The sequence below is a fragment of the Saccoglossus kowalevskii genome, chromosome 19 (assembly GCF_978046115.1).
Source record: "Saccoglossus kowalevskii chromosome 19, keSacKowa6.1, whole genome shotgun sequence".
NCBI lineage: Eukaryota > Metazoa > Hemichordata > Enteropneusta > Harrimaniidae > Saccoglossus > Saccoglossus kowalevskii.
In genome coordinates, this window is record NC_140659.1 from 22984116 (window position 1) to 23002050 (window position 17935).

A 17935-nucleotide genomic window follows, 5' to 3' on the forward strand; every position below is an offset into this window, starting at 1 on the left:
ATGGCTGACGTCTTTAGCATAGCAACCTGAATGATGATGATAGAAATATGAAGACATCTTTAGCATAGAAACCTGAATGATGATAATAGGAAAATGGCTGATGTCTTTAGCATAGAAACCTGAATGATGATGATAGGAAAATGGCTGACGTCTTTAGCATAGCAACCTGAATGGTGATGATAGAAATATGAAGACATCTTTAGCATAGAAACCTGAATGATGATGATAGAAATATGAAGACATCTTTAGCATAGAAACCTGAATGATGATGATAGAAAAATGGCTGACGTCTTTAGCATAGAAACCTGAATGAAAAAATGTTGTCATTATTGAGTTTATATCCAAAATATCCTCAAAAAATAGTCAGTGGTTACTTCAAAGTATAATGAAATTCGTATTTCAAAAATTTTTTGTTTAATAATGGTTTTATATGCAATGTGTTTTTCAGCAATTCAGTGTAGTGTTCCAACACATCCTACTAATGGGTTATGTTATTTTGATGGCCATGCCTACCAGGATAAAGTAATCTGTCAGTGCAACCCTAGTTATGTCATGTATGGAAATGCCGAGAGACACTGTGATCAAAATGGTTTATGGGATGGAGCAACTCCTCATTGTGAATGTGAGTCCCTCCTTTATATACCTGACTCCCCTTCATAAAGTGATCTGTTCTATGCATGCTGCAGATTCATTACTTATAATACTGTACAGACAGACTCAGTTTGCTGATAACTGCGGTAAAATCGCAATAAAAACTCATTCACTCATTTCTCTAGAAAATCTGTGAATTTCACATGTAATGAAATGCTTGATTGATCAAAGTAATCAAGTTAAATGCAGGTGAAAAAATAATGCTTCCACAGAAGCCTATTGCATCTGTGTATAGAGATTATAATAAGATAACTTTTTAATAAAAAAAAAATCATCCCAAGAATGGTTGGAACATTCAAGGGTCTGCAGTATGTTTGAACTTACCTTTTATAACTTTAATTACCATAATTTTTCCCTCCAAAATCCTGGTATTACATTTTGTATATTAATCTATAATTTTGTAATTCTCCACTTGCTACAAATTTTGATAAACATTTTTTCCAAAAAGTTAAAATAAAAAAATAAATACAAACTGCCTTTAAACTGAATAAAAAAAAACTTGATTCCATACTCAACTTCCCCCAGATTTCAAATGATCCACCTCTGATTTGTATTAAACCATTAAATTGCGAAACATGGAAAACTTCTAATTTATCCAAAATTCAAACCCAATTTTTAGCGGACACACCAAACACCTGACACTGACAAAGATATGCAATTATCAATTTTGTGCATGTTGTTTTTCTCTTCACACAGTGGCATCATGTGATTCCCCTGGCACTCCAATAAATGGTAGACAGTTTAGTACTGATGGAGGATATTTCTTTGGTGCTGTACTATACTTTGTTTGTGATCAAGAAGGATTTGGTCCAAGTCCTGCAAGTCCTATGGTCTGTATTTCTGATGGTTATATACCCGCGGTAATGTGGCCTGAGCATATGGGTATGTATACATTCACCAGTTATATTCATGTATTACCATATAATATATGTGTGTTCTGAGGTCTATAATCTCTACAATATGCCTAGAATCTATGGGTTTTCTGGGATATCTGTACGCCTAGAATCTATGGGTTTCCGGGTTCTCTGTATGCCTAGAATCAGTGAGTATTCTGAAGTCTAGGCTCTTTAGAGTATGCCTAGAATCTGTGGGTCTTCATACATCTGGAATCTCTACAGTGTGCCTAGAATCTATATGTTTTCCTATGTTTGGGGTCTCTGTTATATGCCTAGAATCTATGAGGGTTCTAAGCTTCGGTGATCTTTAAATTTGCCTAGAATCTATTAATGTTCTGAGGTCTGTGGTCTCTGCAGTATGCCTAGAATCTATGAGGGTCCTAAGCTCTGTGATCGCTAAAATATGCCTAGAATCTATGAGTGTTCTAAGCTCTGTGATCTCTAAAATATGCCTAGAATCTATGAGTGTTCTGAGGTCCAGGATCTTGGTACATATATGTAGATGATCCACATATACCTCTAGTTCCAGATTCCTTTGAAACTTGCTAATATGTGCTCTGTGGTCATCCAAATGTGTTTAGTTTGGGATTAAAATTCCATCTATGAAAATCACCTAATTTACATAAATCGATAAATAACCATTTATTAGATTTAAATTGAACTTTGTGATCTTGGATATATCACAGACTGCATACAATAGATGTACAATAGTAACATTATAGTTAACTTCAATACTGTGAATCAGATTGTTTTCACATTGTGCATCCAATCTATATTTGTTGTCAGGCTTCTTGTTTAAAAGGCCGATTTCAGATATGTCTGCTTCTTATGCCTTCCATACTCTCAGCACTAAAGAGTTCTTTCCAAGTATTTTTTGATTTTTTTCTTCCTTTATCAGGTCAACGTCGTAAAAGATCCACTCCTCGTTTCTCTCTAAGTGGTAGATCCAAAAGGTCTGTATTATTGTCAGACACAGATGCTGTTCTCATAGCTCTTGCTGGTTGCATTGAAGGATCAACTGTGACCCCTGTTGAAATCACATTGCTTCTTCCATCCTCATTAACAGACAGTCATGATGCTTATCTTCAAGGTGATATAACAGCACAAGATTTTATAGATCTATTAATGGATCCTGCTGGGGAAATGTACGATTCAGAACGAACATGTATTGGTGACCTTGATTTCACAACTGGAGAAACTACTGTGGAACATGTGATTGATTGGGTTGCACTTGAAATTGCTATAAGGGACTGCTTTAAAGATGTACTTCTATTTGACACTTTATATCCTGGAATAGATATTCTGCAACCATTTGCTTCTGACTTGGCAGATGGAAGTGTGACAATTCGTAGTTTATTAGAAACATATTTCACAAATGGTCTTCCTGATTGTGTAGATTATATTGAAATAACTTATACGGATGATGACGATGATGAGGAAGAGGAAGAGGAGGAGACAGGTCTGGTTATTGATTGGGTTGCACTTGAAATTGCTATAAGGGACTGCTTTAAAGATGTACTTCTATTTGACACTTTATATCCTGGAATAGATATTCTGCAACCATTTGCTTCTGACTTGGCAGATGGAAGTGTGACAATTCGTAGTTTATTAGAAACATATTTCACAAATGGTCTTCCTGATTGTGTAGATTATATTGAAATAACTTATACGGATGATGACGATGATGAGGAAGAGGAAGAGGAAGAGGAGGAGACAGGTCTGGTTATTGATTGGGTTGCACTTGATATTGCTATAAAAGACTGCTTCAAAGATGTACTTCAATTCGATACTTTATATCCTGGAATAGATATTGTGGAACCATTTGCTTCTGGCTTGTCAAATGGAAGTGTGACAATACGTAGTTTATTAGAAACATATTTCACAAATGGTCTTCCTGATTGTGTAGATTATATTGAAATAACTTATACGGATGATGACGATGATGAGAAAGAGGAAGAGGAGGAGACAGGTCTGGTTATTGATTGGGTTGCACTTGATATTGCTATAAGAGACTGCTTTAAAGATGTACTTCTATTTGACACTTTATATCCTGGAATAGATATTCTGGAACCATTTGCTTCTGGCTTGTCAAATGGAAGTGTGACAATTCGTAGTTTATTAGAAACATATTTCACAAATGGTCTTCCTGATTGTGTAGATTATATTGAAATAACTTATACGGATGATGACGATGATGAGGAAGAGGAGGAGACAGGTCTGGTTATTGATTGGGTGACACTTGATTTGTCTATCAGAAACTGTCTTGGTTATCTGGATGGATTTTCTCATAACTATCATGGGCGAGACACTCTGGTACAATATGCAGATGTCTTAACTGATGGCAGTGAGACAGTTGCGAGTATATTAGAAACATATTATAATTTTGACATTAGCCTTCCTAGATGTGTGTATGAAATTCAAGTAACCTACATCATGGCAGATAGCATTACATTGGATTTAGTCATTGACTTTACAGCTCTTGATGTCTCAATTAGAGGTTGTTTCAGTGATGATTTTCTACTTTCGTTTTCTGCCTTCTACTCGGGGCCTGATGATCTGAGGCCTTATAGGGATGTATTGACAGGTGGCAGTCAGGCCATCGTTACTATATTATCAGCGTGGGGTATTGACATTTCTGATAACCAATGTGTTAGAGATATAACAGTAAAATATACATATGAGATCAGTTGTTTTGATGATGGTGTACCAAGCTGGTTGGCATTCTACCTCACTGTGGGACACAGCTTCAATGGTTTGTTAGCCTCAATAGACAAAGGTGAGGTGCCACTTGAACTAGGAATTGATATTGCTGCAGTACCAGATGAAGATATGGTGACTACTATTCTGCATGCTTTGGGTATAACTTCTGCACAGTTTGAATGTCTGAAGTCGCTCCATGTTATTGAGCGCACATATGGGGTGTACTGGAGCATAGATCTACCTGTATGTGTTGGTAAGTACTTTCATTATTATATGTCATGATAATATCTCACCTTCCATGATACACCTTATCTATTATACTGGTAGTGATGATATCTCACCTTCCATGATACACCTTATCTATTATACTGGTAGTGATGATATCACACCTTCCATGATACACCTTATCTATTATACTGGTAGTGACGATATCACACCTTCCATGATATACCTTATCTAGTATACTGACAGTGACAATATCACACCTTCCATGATATACCTTTATTATACTGACAGTGACGATATCACACCTTCCATGATATACCTTATCTATTATACTGACAGTGACAATATCACACCTTCCATGATATACCTTATCTATTATACTGACAGTGACGATATCTCACCTTCCATGATATACCTTATCTATTATACTGACAGTGACAATATCACACCTTCCATGATATACCTTATCTATTATACTGGTAGTGATGATATCACACCTTCCGTGATACACCTTATCTATTATACTGGTAGTGACGATATCACACCTTCCATGATATACCTTATCTATTATACTGACAGTGACAATATCACACCTTCCATGATATACCTTTATTATACTGACAGTGACGATATCACACCTTCCATGATATACCTTATCTATTATACTGACAGTGACAATATCACACCTTCCATGATATACCTTATCTATTATACTGACAGTGACAATATCACACCTTCCATGATATACCTTATCTATTATACTGACAGTGATGATATCTCACCTTCCATGATATACCTTATCTGTTATACTGGTAGTGATGATATCACACCTTCCATGATATACCTTATCTATTATACTGGTAGTGATGATATCACACCTTCCATGATACACCTTATCTATTATACTGGTAGTGATGATATCACACCTTCCATGATATACCTTATCTATTATACTGACAGTGACAATATCACACCTTCCATGATATACCTTTATTATACTGACAGTGACGATATCACACCTTCCATGATATACCTTATCTATTATACTGACAGTGACAATATCACACCTTCCATGATATACCTTATCTATTATACTGACAGTGACAATATCACACCTTCCATGATATACCTTATCTATTATACTGACAGTGATGATATCTCACCTTCCATGATATACCTTATCTGTTATACTGGTAGTGATGATATCACACCTTCCATGATATACCTTATCTATTATACTGGTAGTGATGATATCACACCTTCCATGATATACCTTATCTATTATACTGGTAGTGACGATATCACACCTTCCATGATATACCTTATCTATTATACTGGTAGTGATGATATCACACCTTCCATGATACACCTTATCTATTATACTGGTAGTGATGATATCACACCTTCCATGATATACCTTATCTATTATACTGACAGTGACAATATCACACCTTCCATGATATACCTTTATTATACTGACAGTGACGATATCACACCTTCCATGATATACCTTATCTATTATACTGACAGTGACAATATCACACCTTCCATGATATACCTTATCTATTATACTGACAGTGACGATATCTCACCTTCCATGATATACCTTATCTATTATACTGACAGTGACAATATCACACCTTCCATAATATACCTTATCTATTATACTGGTAGTGATGATATCACACCTTCCATGATATACCTTATCTATTATACTGGTAGTGATGATATCACACCTTCCATGATATACCTTATCTATTATACTGACAGTGACAATATCACACCTTCCATGATATACCTTATCTATTATACTGACAGTGACAATATCACACCTTCCATGATATACCTTATCTATTATACTGGTAGTGATGATATCTCACCTTCCATGATATACCTTATCTATTATACTGGTAGTGATGATATCTCACCTTCCATGATATACCTTATCTATTATACTGGTAGTGATGATATCACACCTTCCATGATACACCTTATCTATTATACTGGTAGTGATGATATCACACCTTCCATGATATACCTTATCTATTATACTGACAGTGACAATATCACACCTTCCATGATATACCTTATCTATTATACTGACAGTGACGATATCACACCTTCCATGATACACCTTATCTATTATACTGGTAGTGATGATATCACACCTTCCATGATATACCTTATCTATTATACTGGTAGTGATGATATCACACCTTCCATGATATACCTTATCTATTATACTGACAGTGACAATATCACACCTTCCATGATACACCTTATCTATTATACTGACAGTGACAATATCACACCTTCCATGATATACCTTATCTATTATACTGGTAGTGATGATATCTCACCTTCCATGATATACCTTATCTATTATACTGGTAGTGATGATATCTCACCTTCCATGATATACCTTATCTATTATACTGGTAGTGATGATATCACACCTTCCATGATATACCTTATCTATTATACTGACAGTGACAATATCACACCTTCCATGATATACCTTATCTATTATACTGACAGTGACGATATCACACCTTCCATGATACACCTTATCTATTATACTGGTAGTGATGATATCACACCTTCCATGATATACCTTATCTATTATACTGGTAGTGATGATATCACACCTTCCATGATATACCTTATCTATTATACTGACAGTGACAATATCACACCTTCCATGATATACCTTATCTATTATACTGACAGTGACAATATCACACCTTCCATGATATACCTTATCTATTATACTGGTAGTGATGATATCACACCTTCCATGATATACCTTATCTATTATACTGGTAGTGATGATATCACACCTTCCATGATATACCTTATCTATTATACTGGTAGTGATGATATCTCACCTTCCATGATATACCTTATCTATTATACTGGTAGTGATGATATCACACCTTCCATGATATACTTTATCTATTATACTGACAGTGACAATATCACACCTTCCATGATATACCTTATCTATTATACTGGTAGTGATGATATCTCACCTTCCATGATATACCTTATCTATTATACTGGTAGTGATGATATCACACCTTCCATGATATACCTTATCTATTATACTGACAGTGACGATATCTCACCTTCCATGATATACCTTATCTATTATACTGACAGTGACAATATCACACCTTCCATGATATACCTTATCTATTATACTGACAGTGACGATATCTCACCTTCCATGATATACCTTATCTATTATACTGACAGTGACAATATCACACCTTCCATGATATACCTTATCTATTATACTGGTAGTGATGATATCTCACCTTCCATGATATACCTTATCTATTATACTGGTAGTGATGATATCACACCTTCCATGATATACCTTATCTATTATACTGACAGTGACAATATCACACCTTCCATGATATACCTTATCTATTATACTGGTAGTGATGATATCACACCTTCCATGATATACCTTATCTATTATACTGACAGTGACAATATCACACCTTCCATGATATACCTTATCTATTATACTGACAGTGACGATATCTCACCTTCCATGAGTTAAAATTTGCATGAGTCAATATACAATTACAGTGAATCAATTTATTGATTATTGTACTTTTTTTTCTCATAACATTATCATGCTATTGTTATTTTTGACAGATGTTGAGCCCCCTAAATTGACGTGTCCAGATACGCTGGTGATTGAAACAAGTGAAGAATATTTTGAGGTGGTTTTTGCAGATTATAATTTGACTGTTGATGCTACTGATAATGTTGGCGTTGTTGATATTGTATTTTCATCTGGAGATAATATTACAGTATTAACGTTCACTTATGCAACGGTCTTGGTTCGTGGCTATGACGCTGCTGGTAATGTCGGAGAATGTGCCTTTGATATCTATGTCATTTGTAAGTAATTATTTTATCATACATAAAATTATTATAAAATAACTTAAAGGAAAATTATTTGTTTATCGATATCAATGTTGTTCTCCTAAATTGTTATTTATTTATGTTGTTATCATACTTGTTCGACGACTCAGCTCCCATGACTACAGCCATTTCCCACAGACCATATTAATTTACACCTTAAATTATGATGGTATGTAAATAATATTGTGATAAAACGTGCATGCATTTTTGGGATCTGTTCTGTTCTGTTTTGTCAACTGACGATGCAAATAATTTCACAATTTTATTTCCATCAAATTCCACCTACTATTCTGATACTATACTGATACTATTTTTTGAGTGGGTGCTCGGCTAAGTGCCCACCTCCCAAAAAATATGATTTTGTGATCTGAGTACCCTGGGCTCTAAGTTGGACGAGTATGGTATATATAATATCTATTCATATAATTTATCAAATTTATGAATTTACTGTATTTGCATGGTAAATTACGTAGATTTTTTTATTGTCAAAATAAATAAGATTTTAATGATTCAATATACAACAATTGCAGTGGGGGAGGTATGGTTATTGTAGAACAAATATGATAATATCTATTTCTATTTGTACTTTGTGTTTTCTGGAAAATAGATAAGATCAGACTGACATGTACTTTGTGAAATATAACAACAATCCATGTTGGTGGGGAAAGAGTTAAAAAAAAAAAATTAAAATTGATTTTATTAATTTTCCAATTTCATGTTATTATTATATTTTTTTTATTGTATCTTCACAGTGAAAGGATGTCCTGAATGGTCCTTGCTAATTGATGAAGGAGGCATTAAGACTTGTCAGTCATATTTTGGTCTGACTTGTAATGTAGCATCTCCTGATGGATATGACTTCACACAGTCACTACCCCCGATATACTATGCTTGTTCAACTGAATTAGGTTGGGTACCAAACAATAGAGTACCCGGAATCTCACGTAAGTACATAAAGTTGTTTTTTGTTTTGTGGTTTGAACTGTAATGTTCTTGTATATTGCTAATTGTATTATATGTACGAATGATTCTAAAACATTTAATAAAACAGTTGTACAACTTTTTTGATGACAATGTAAAACACTGACTGAAGTTTAAAAGTGAGAAACTATGCCGAATAAAGATGGATATTTTTTCTTCAGTTTTCAATATTATCACAAAGGAATAATGGTAATCATATTGACTGACACATAGCCTCGTGAAACTGAGTGGTAGGCTCATTCACTAATCACTACTAAAATTATTATATTTTTCTGGGGAAAACACTAGGCAGTTCAATCAACCCATTTTGGACAGGAGCCTTTTACATTGTAAGTCTGGTTGGGACTGTTCAATTGTGGCGGTTATAGACATGTGCCCACTTTACAGGTGGCTGTTAACATAGGTTTGGCTGTAGTTTGAATTTATCTTAATTTATTTCCTGTTTCTTTTCGACAGAGAATGAAGTGCCAGACTGTTCTTTGATTGTGAAAGCTAACTACACAGCTGAATGCCAAATGTATGGAGACTGCTTTGATGTATATGAAGATATGATTGAAGATAAAATGAATGAACTTGCACCACTTCTATTGAATGATTGTAGTGATGAATTGAACGCCAATGCCGAAATACGATATCGAGTTATGATAAGGCCAATAGGAGTGGATATTGTGAGTAAACAATTTATGTGACTTTGGACTGAACATTTCTAAAGATGATGGTTAAGATTTCAAGATTGTGATCAAATTTTGATGGAAACATGTAAGCATATGAAAATTATGCTCATTTTGGTCTAAATTAACAAAGGACTTTTACCTTTATTTTTGTTAGTATTGAATGCCCCTCTCGATCACGCTGTACTAGCGTTTAAATCTAATTATTGATAGTATTATGATTACAACCCCCTCCTCTAGAGAGTCCGACAGTATTTACAAATGTCTTGATTAATTACTAATCGTTCTAATGTTTTGAATGATATATCCATTCAAAAAAATCTGTAAATCACTGTCAAATGACACAATCATATTCATAGAGTTACTGGCACCAATCATCACTCTTGATTTTTAGAGCTGAAAAAAAATCATGACCACAACTAGCTATGCACATGAGATAAGAGACAGCAGTATACATGTGCAGCACATTGGCAAAGCCTGCCATTGGAAACAAAATAGTTTTTAGTTTTCCAACGCAAATAGATAATGGACTGCTCCATTCCTGTGGATTAGTGTTGAAAAGACTGACTGCTCTTCAGAGTCTGGGAGTAAAGTTTAATACATTGACATCTATGTCATCTCCATGGAAACTATGATTTGCAAATCCACATGAAGCTTTTTAAAAAACTTATCTCAAACCCTTTGAAAACTTTCTTATGAAGCCTTCCGACGAACACTGATAAATTGTCACCTGAAAACTCTCTTCTTTCTCATCTGAAACCTTATGAAAATTTCTCTAAACCATTTTTAAAACTTTTTTGAAGCATTCTGAAAAACATCATATGAAACTTTTTAAAATCATTATCTAAAGCCTTACTTTGGAAGTCTTCTGAAAACCCATCTGAAGTCTTCTGAAAACCCATCTGAAGTCTTCTGAAAACCCATCTGAAGTCTTCTGAAAACCCATCTGAAGTCTTCTGAAAACCAATCTGAAGTCTTCTGAAAACCCATCTGAAGTCTTCTGAAAACCCATCTAAAGTCATTTGAAAACCCATCTGAAGTCTTCTGAAAACCCATCTGAAGTCTTCTGAAAACCCATCTAAAGTCTTCTGAAAACCCATCTGAAGTCTTCTGAAAACCCATCTAAAGTCTTCTGAAAACCCATCTAAAGTCTCCTAGTAACCCTAATTAAAGTTTCTGAAATTTATGAAAACTTTCACTCAAAGCCTTCTAAGAACTTGTCTGAAGCAGTATGGAAATTTTCATTCAAATCCTTGGAAAATTCTTCTGACAAGAACAACTGTTTGTACCTGATAGATTTTGATTAGATTTGGTTTGATTTTTTACCAACACTTTATAACCTGCTAAATCTTGTATGTGTTGAAAGGGCGATAAGCTATATGGCTATGCACACTACTTGTATATCAATGTGGTTGTTGAATTCCTTGTATCACACGAACTACTCATGTGTTTAATCTGTAAATGTGTAGTGATGAAGTTTTTTTTATTTTCAAAGTTGCTTTAATATTTGAATCCACTTTGTAGAATGATTGACTCCCGAGTGCGAAGCACAAAATGGGAGTCTTTGTGGTTAGTGCATCTGTGTGTATGTCTGTCTGTTTGTGTCTGTGAATCATGTGCATGTGTTTACTTGTAAATATAAATGACAAAGTTAAATCTATGATCAAAATATTCTGTATTTCATGTCTCCAATACCTCTTCTGCACATGGGAGTTCTTTTACTTATAGTGCCTGAATAAATTAAATTGTTAACCTTAATTATTATTATGCTTATTATAGGATCATGGAAGTAGCAGCTCTGGAAGTAGCAGCTCTAAAAGTAGCAGTCATTCTCGTGGAAGTAGCTCTGCAAGTGGTCATAGGAAAAAAAAAAGTGGATCAGGCAGTGAATCAGGAAACCCTGGTAACAGTGGTAATAATGGGTGTAACGGTGTGGGTAATCCTCACTGTGAAGACTCTGGGAGTAGTAGCACGTCTCGAGAGAGTGGTGGAAGAAGTGGCTCTCGTTGTGCAAGAAGGAATAGTGGTAGTCGAAGTAGCAGTGAAAGTGGCAGTCCAAGTCGCAGCAATAGCGGAGAGGAATGCGACAGCAGTATGTTAGATCTTTGTGGGTGTCGTTCTGGTTCCTCATCAACTTCTGGAAGTGCTGACTGTGATGATTGGTGCCTATATCTATATGAATGTGATTGTGCAAGTGGTGGGAGGAGTAGGAAAAAGTCCTCATCGAGAGGGTCAACTGAAAGTGATGATGATGACTGTGATAACTGGTGTTTTCAGCAAATTGATCAAAATGTTTGTTTGAGTGACAGCGGCAGTCAAAGTCGGAGGAGTGGCAGCGGCAGTCAAAGTCGCAGTCCAAGTCGCAGCAATAGCCGAGAGGAATGCGACAGCAGTATGTTAGATCTTTGTGGGTGTCGTTCTGGTTCTTCATCAACTTCTGGAAGTGCTGACTGTGATGATTGGTGCCTATATCTATATGAATGTGATTGTGCAAGTGGTGGGAGGAGTAGGAAAAAGTCCTCATCGAGAGGGTCAACTGAAAGTGATGATGATGACTGTGATAACTGGTGTTTTCAGCAAATTGATCAAAATGTTTGTTTGAGTGACAGCGGTAGTCAAAGTCGGAGGAGTGGCAGCGGCAGTCAAAGTCGCAGTCCAAGTCGCAGCAATAGCCGAGAGGAATGCGACAGCAGTATGTTAGATCTTTGTGGGTGTCGTTCTGGTTCTTCATCAACTTCTGGAAGTGCTGACTGTGATGATTGGTGCCTATATCTATATGAATGTGATTGTGCAAGTGGTGGGAGAAGTAGGAAAAAGTCATCATCCAGAGGGTCAACTGAAAGTGATGATGATGACTGTGATAACTGGTGTTTTCAGCAAATTGATCAAAATGTTTGTTTGAGTGACAGCGGTAGTCAAAGTCGGAGAAGTGGCAGCGGCAGTAGCAACACAAATTCCAACTCTCGAAGTAATTCTAACAGCTGTAGTTGTGGTAGTGGAAATGGAAGAAGAAGATCTAGTACTGCTAGTGATGAAGAATGTGTATGCAGTGAGTCAGAGAGTCAAGAGAGTCAAGAAGAAGTACCAATCACTGTAGGTTAATATACAAATCTAAGTACGACCAGAGGTACATTACTTGGGGTTTGCAACTACGGTGACATGATACCAAGATCCCGCTCTCGCATAAGCGTTCCAACTCAAAAAAAATGCGAATGCGCATGCCTGAGGTAACTAGGATACTGGGATGTCCAGATGGATCAAAATAGCTGCTCACGACATGACGGATTACGATAACTATATTTTGTATACATTTTCGATGTATTACATTTTTTCACTATGAATGTGGTAATACATATTTTATTGTTTTATTACAAACCACCCATGTTATGTCAGAAGATCGTAGCATCAGTCTCGCTATCTACAAGATGAGACTTGAATGGGATCTTGGCATGATGTCACCATACAGTACTATGCGCGTTGCAAACCCCAAGTAATATACCTCTGGTACGACTTATTAATTTGAAAGTATTCAGCCATGAACTAGATCCAGTAGTAACGGCATTTACAATTTATGCTTGTTATACATGACACTTACTGGCTAAATAATTTAATACAGTACTGTAAAATACTTTTTCTGGGTGTTTTGCATGGATTTTATTTTCACTGATTTTTGACCAGTTGAATGTAAAATATAGGAACAACGGTATATTTGCTGGATTTTATTTTCACTGAATCATCCCTTCAGCGAAAATAGCGCAAATTAATTCCAAGCGAAAATAAAGTATTCTACAGTATCTGTTCAACCTAAAATTTGCTCATACGTTGCAGTTTCGGAACATGCTCAAAATAACTATCCTAGGAGCAATGAAATGTTCCATAATAATTATTATTATTGAAAAAAATAAACAAGAGACTGTATGCAAGTCTAGCAATAATTGTACATATTCTTGCATGTCAAGTGTACAATGGAATGACATTAATTGTACATATTCTTGCATATCAAGTATACAATGGAATGATATTAATTGTACATGTTTATGCATATCAAGTGTACAATGGAATAATATTAATTGTACATGTTTATGCATATCAATTGTACAATGGAATGATATTGAATGTACATGTTTATGCATATCAAGGGTACAATGGAATGATATTAATTGTACATGTTTATGCATATCAAGTGTACAATGGAATGATATTAATTGTACATGTTTATGCATATCAAGTGTACAATGGAATGATATTGAATGTACATGTTTATGCATATCAAGTGTACAATGAAATGATATTAATTATACATGTTTATGCATATCAAGTGTACAATGGAATGATATTAATTGTACATGTTTATGCATATCAAGTGTACAATGAAATGATATTAATTATACATGTTTATGCATATCAAGTGTACAATGGAATGATATTAATTGTACATGTTTATGCATATCAAGTGTACAATGAAATGATATTAATTATACATGTTTATGCATATCAATTGTACAATGGAATGATATTAATTGTACATGTTTATGCATATCAACGGTACAATGGAATGATATTAATTGTACATGTTTATGCATATCAACGGTACAATGGAATGATATTAATTGTACATGTTTATGCATATCAACGGTACAATGGAATGATATTAATTGTACATGTTTATGCATATCAAGTGTACAATGGAATGATATTAATTATACATGTTTATGCATATCAATTGTACAATGGAATGATATTAATTGTACATGTTTATGCATATCAATTGTACAATGGAATGATATTAATTGTACATGTTTATGCATATCAAGTGTACAATGGAATGATATTAATTATACATGTTTATGCATATCAATTGTACAATGGAATGATATTAATTGTACATGTTTATGCATATCAATTGTACAATGGAATGATATTAATTGTACATGTTTATGCATATCAACGGTACAATGGAATGATATTAATTGTACATGTTTATGCATATCAAGTGTACAATGGAATGATATTAATTATACATGTTTATGCATATCAATTGTACAATGGAATGATATTAATTGTACATGTTTATGCATATTAAGTGTACAATGGAATGATATTAATTGTACATGTTTATGCATATCAATTGTACAATGGAATGATATTAATTGTACATGTTTATGCATATCAACGGTACAATGGAATGATATTAATTGTACATGTTTATGCATATCAAGTGTACAATGGAATGATATTAATTGTACATGTTTATGCATATCAACGGTACAATGGAATGATATTAATTGTACATGTTTATGCATATCAAGTGTACAATGGAATGATATTAATTATACATGTTTATGCATATCAATTGTACAATGGAATGATATTAATTGTACATGTTTATGCATATTAAGTGTACAATGGAATGATATTAATTGTACATGTTTATGCATATCAATTGTACAATGGAATGATATTAATTGTACATGTTTATGCATATCAACGGTACAATGGAATGATATTAATTGTACATGTTTATGCATATCAAGGGTACAATGGAATGATATTAATTGTACATGTTTATGCATATCAAGTGTACAATGAAATGATATTAATTATACATGTTTATGCATATCAATTGTACAATGGAATGATATTAATTGTACATGTTTATGCATATCAACGGTACAATGGAATGATATTAATTGTACATGTTTATGCATATCAACGGTACAATGGAATGATATTAATTGTACATGTTTATGCATATCAACGGTACAATGGAATGATATTAATTGTACATGTTTATGCATATCAAGTGTACAATGGAATGATATTAATTATACATGTTTATGCATATCAATTGTACAATGGAATGATATTAATTGTACATGTTTATGCATATCAATTGTACAATGGAATGATATTAATTGTACATGTTTATGCATATCAAGTGTACAATGGAATGATATTAATTATACATGTTTATGCATATCAATTGTACAATGGAATGATATTAATTGTACATGTTTATGCATATCAATTGTACAATGGAATGATATTAATTGTACATGTTTATGCATATCAACGGTACAATGGAATGATATTAATTGTACATGTTTATGCATATCAAGTGTACAATGGAATGATATTAATTATACATGTTTATGCATATCAATTGTACAATGGAATGATATTAATTGTACATGTTTATGCATATTAAGTGTACAATGGAATGATATTAATTGTACATGTTTATGCATATCAATTGTACAATGGAATGATATTAATTGTACATGTTTATGCATATCAACGGTACAATGGAATGATATTAATTGTACATGTTTATGCATATCAAGTGTACAATGGAATGATATTAATTGTACATGTTTATGCATATCAACGGTACAATGGAATGATATTAATTGTACATGTTTATGCATATCAAGTGTACAATGGAATGATATTAATTATACATGTTTATGCATATCAATTGTACAATGGAATGATATTAATTGTACATGTTTATGCATATTAAGTGTACAATGGAATGATATTAATTGTACATGTTTATGCATATCAATTGTACAATGGAATGATATTAATTGTACATGTTTATGCATATCAACGGTACAATGGAATGATATTAATTGTACATGTTTATGCATATCAAGGGTACAATGGAATGATATTAATTGTACATGTTTATGCATATCAAGTGTACAATGAAATGATATTAATTATACATGTTTATGCATATCAATTGTACAATGGAATGATATTAATTGTACATGTTTATGCATATCAACGGTACAATGGAATGATATTAATTGTACATGTTTATGCATATCAACGGTACAATGGAATGATATTAATTGTACATGTTTATGCATATCAACGGTACAATGGAATGATATTAATTGTACATGTTTATGCATATCAAGTGTACAATGGAATGATATTACCGGTAATTGTACATGTTTATGCATATTAAGTGTACAATGGAATGATATTAATTGTACATGTTTATGCATATTAAGTGTACAATGGAATGATATTAATTGTACATGTTTATGCATGTCAAGTATACAATGGAATGATATTAATTGTACATGTTTATGCATGTCAAGTATACAATGGAATGATATTAATTGTACATGTTTATGCATGTCAAGTATACAATGGAATGATATTAATTGTACATGTTTATGCATATCAAGTGTACAATGAAATGATATTGATTGTACATGTTTATGCATATCAAAGGTACAATGGAATGATATTAATTGTACATGTTTATGCATATCAAGGGTACAATGGAATGATATTAATTGTACATGTTTATGCATATCAATACAATGGAATGATATTAATTGTACATGTTTATGCATATCAAGGGTACAATGGAATGATATTAATTGTACATGTTTATGCATATCAAGGGTACAATGGAATGATATTAATTGTACATGTTTATGCATATCAAGGGTACAATGAAATGATATTGATTGTACATGTTTATGCATATCAAAGGTACAATGGAATGATATTAATTGTACATGTTTATGCATATCAAGTGTACAATGGAATGATATTAATTGTACATGTTTATGCATATCAATTGTACAATGGAATGATATTAATTGTACATGTTTATGCATATCAAGGGTACAATGGAATGATATTAATTGTACATGTTTATGCATATCAAGGGTACAATGGAATGATATTAATTGTACATGTTTATGCATATTAAGTGTACAATGGAATGATATTAATTGTACATGTTTATGCATATTAAGGGTACAATGGAATGATATTAATTGTACATGTTTATGCATATCAAGGGTACAATGGAATGATATTAATTGTACATGTTTA

The 17935-nt window shown here is 33.5% G+C and overlaps 1 protein-coding gene across 1 annotated transcript in view; it reads left to right on the forward strand.

Annotated features, from left to right (window-relative positions):
• LOC102802972 (uncharacterized) overlaps positions 1-17935 on the forward strand; it is a 74109-nt gene that overhangs the window by 27270 nt on the left and 28904 nt on the right. Inside the window, exons 21-27 of the mRNA XM_085493756.1 lie at positions 449-622; positions 1348-1533; positions 2446-4500; positions 8145-8393; positions 9170-9361; positions 9855-10066; positions 11849-13162. Of these exons, the coding sequence (XP_085349882.1) occupies positions 449-622; positions 1348-1533; positions 2446-4500; positions 8145-8393; positions 9170-9361; positions 9855-10066; positions 11849-13162 (4382 nt within the window). The remainder of the gene's footprint in view (positions 1-448; positions 623-1347; positions 1534-2445; positions 4501-8144; positions 8394-9169; positions 9362-9854; positions 10067-11848; positions 13163-17935) is intronic.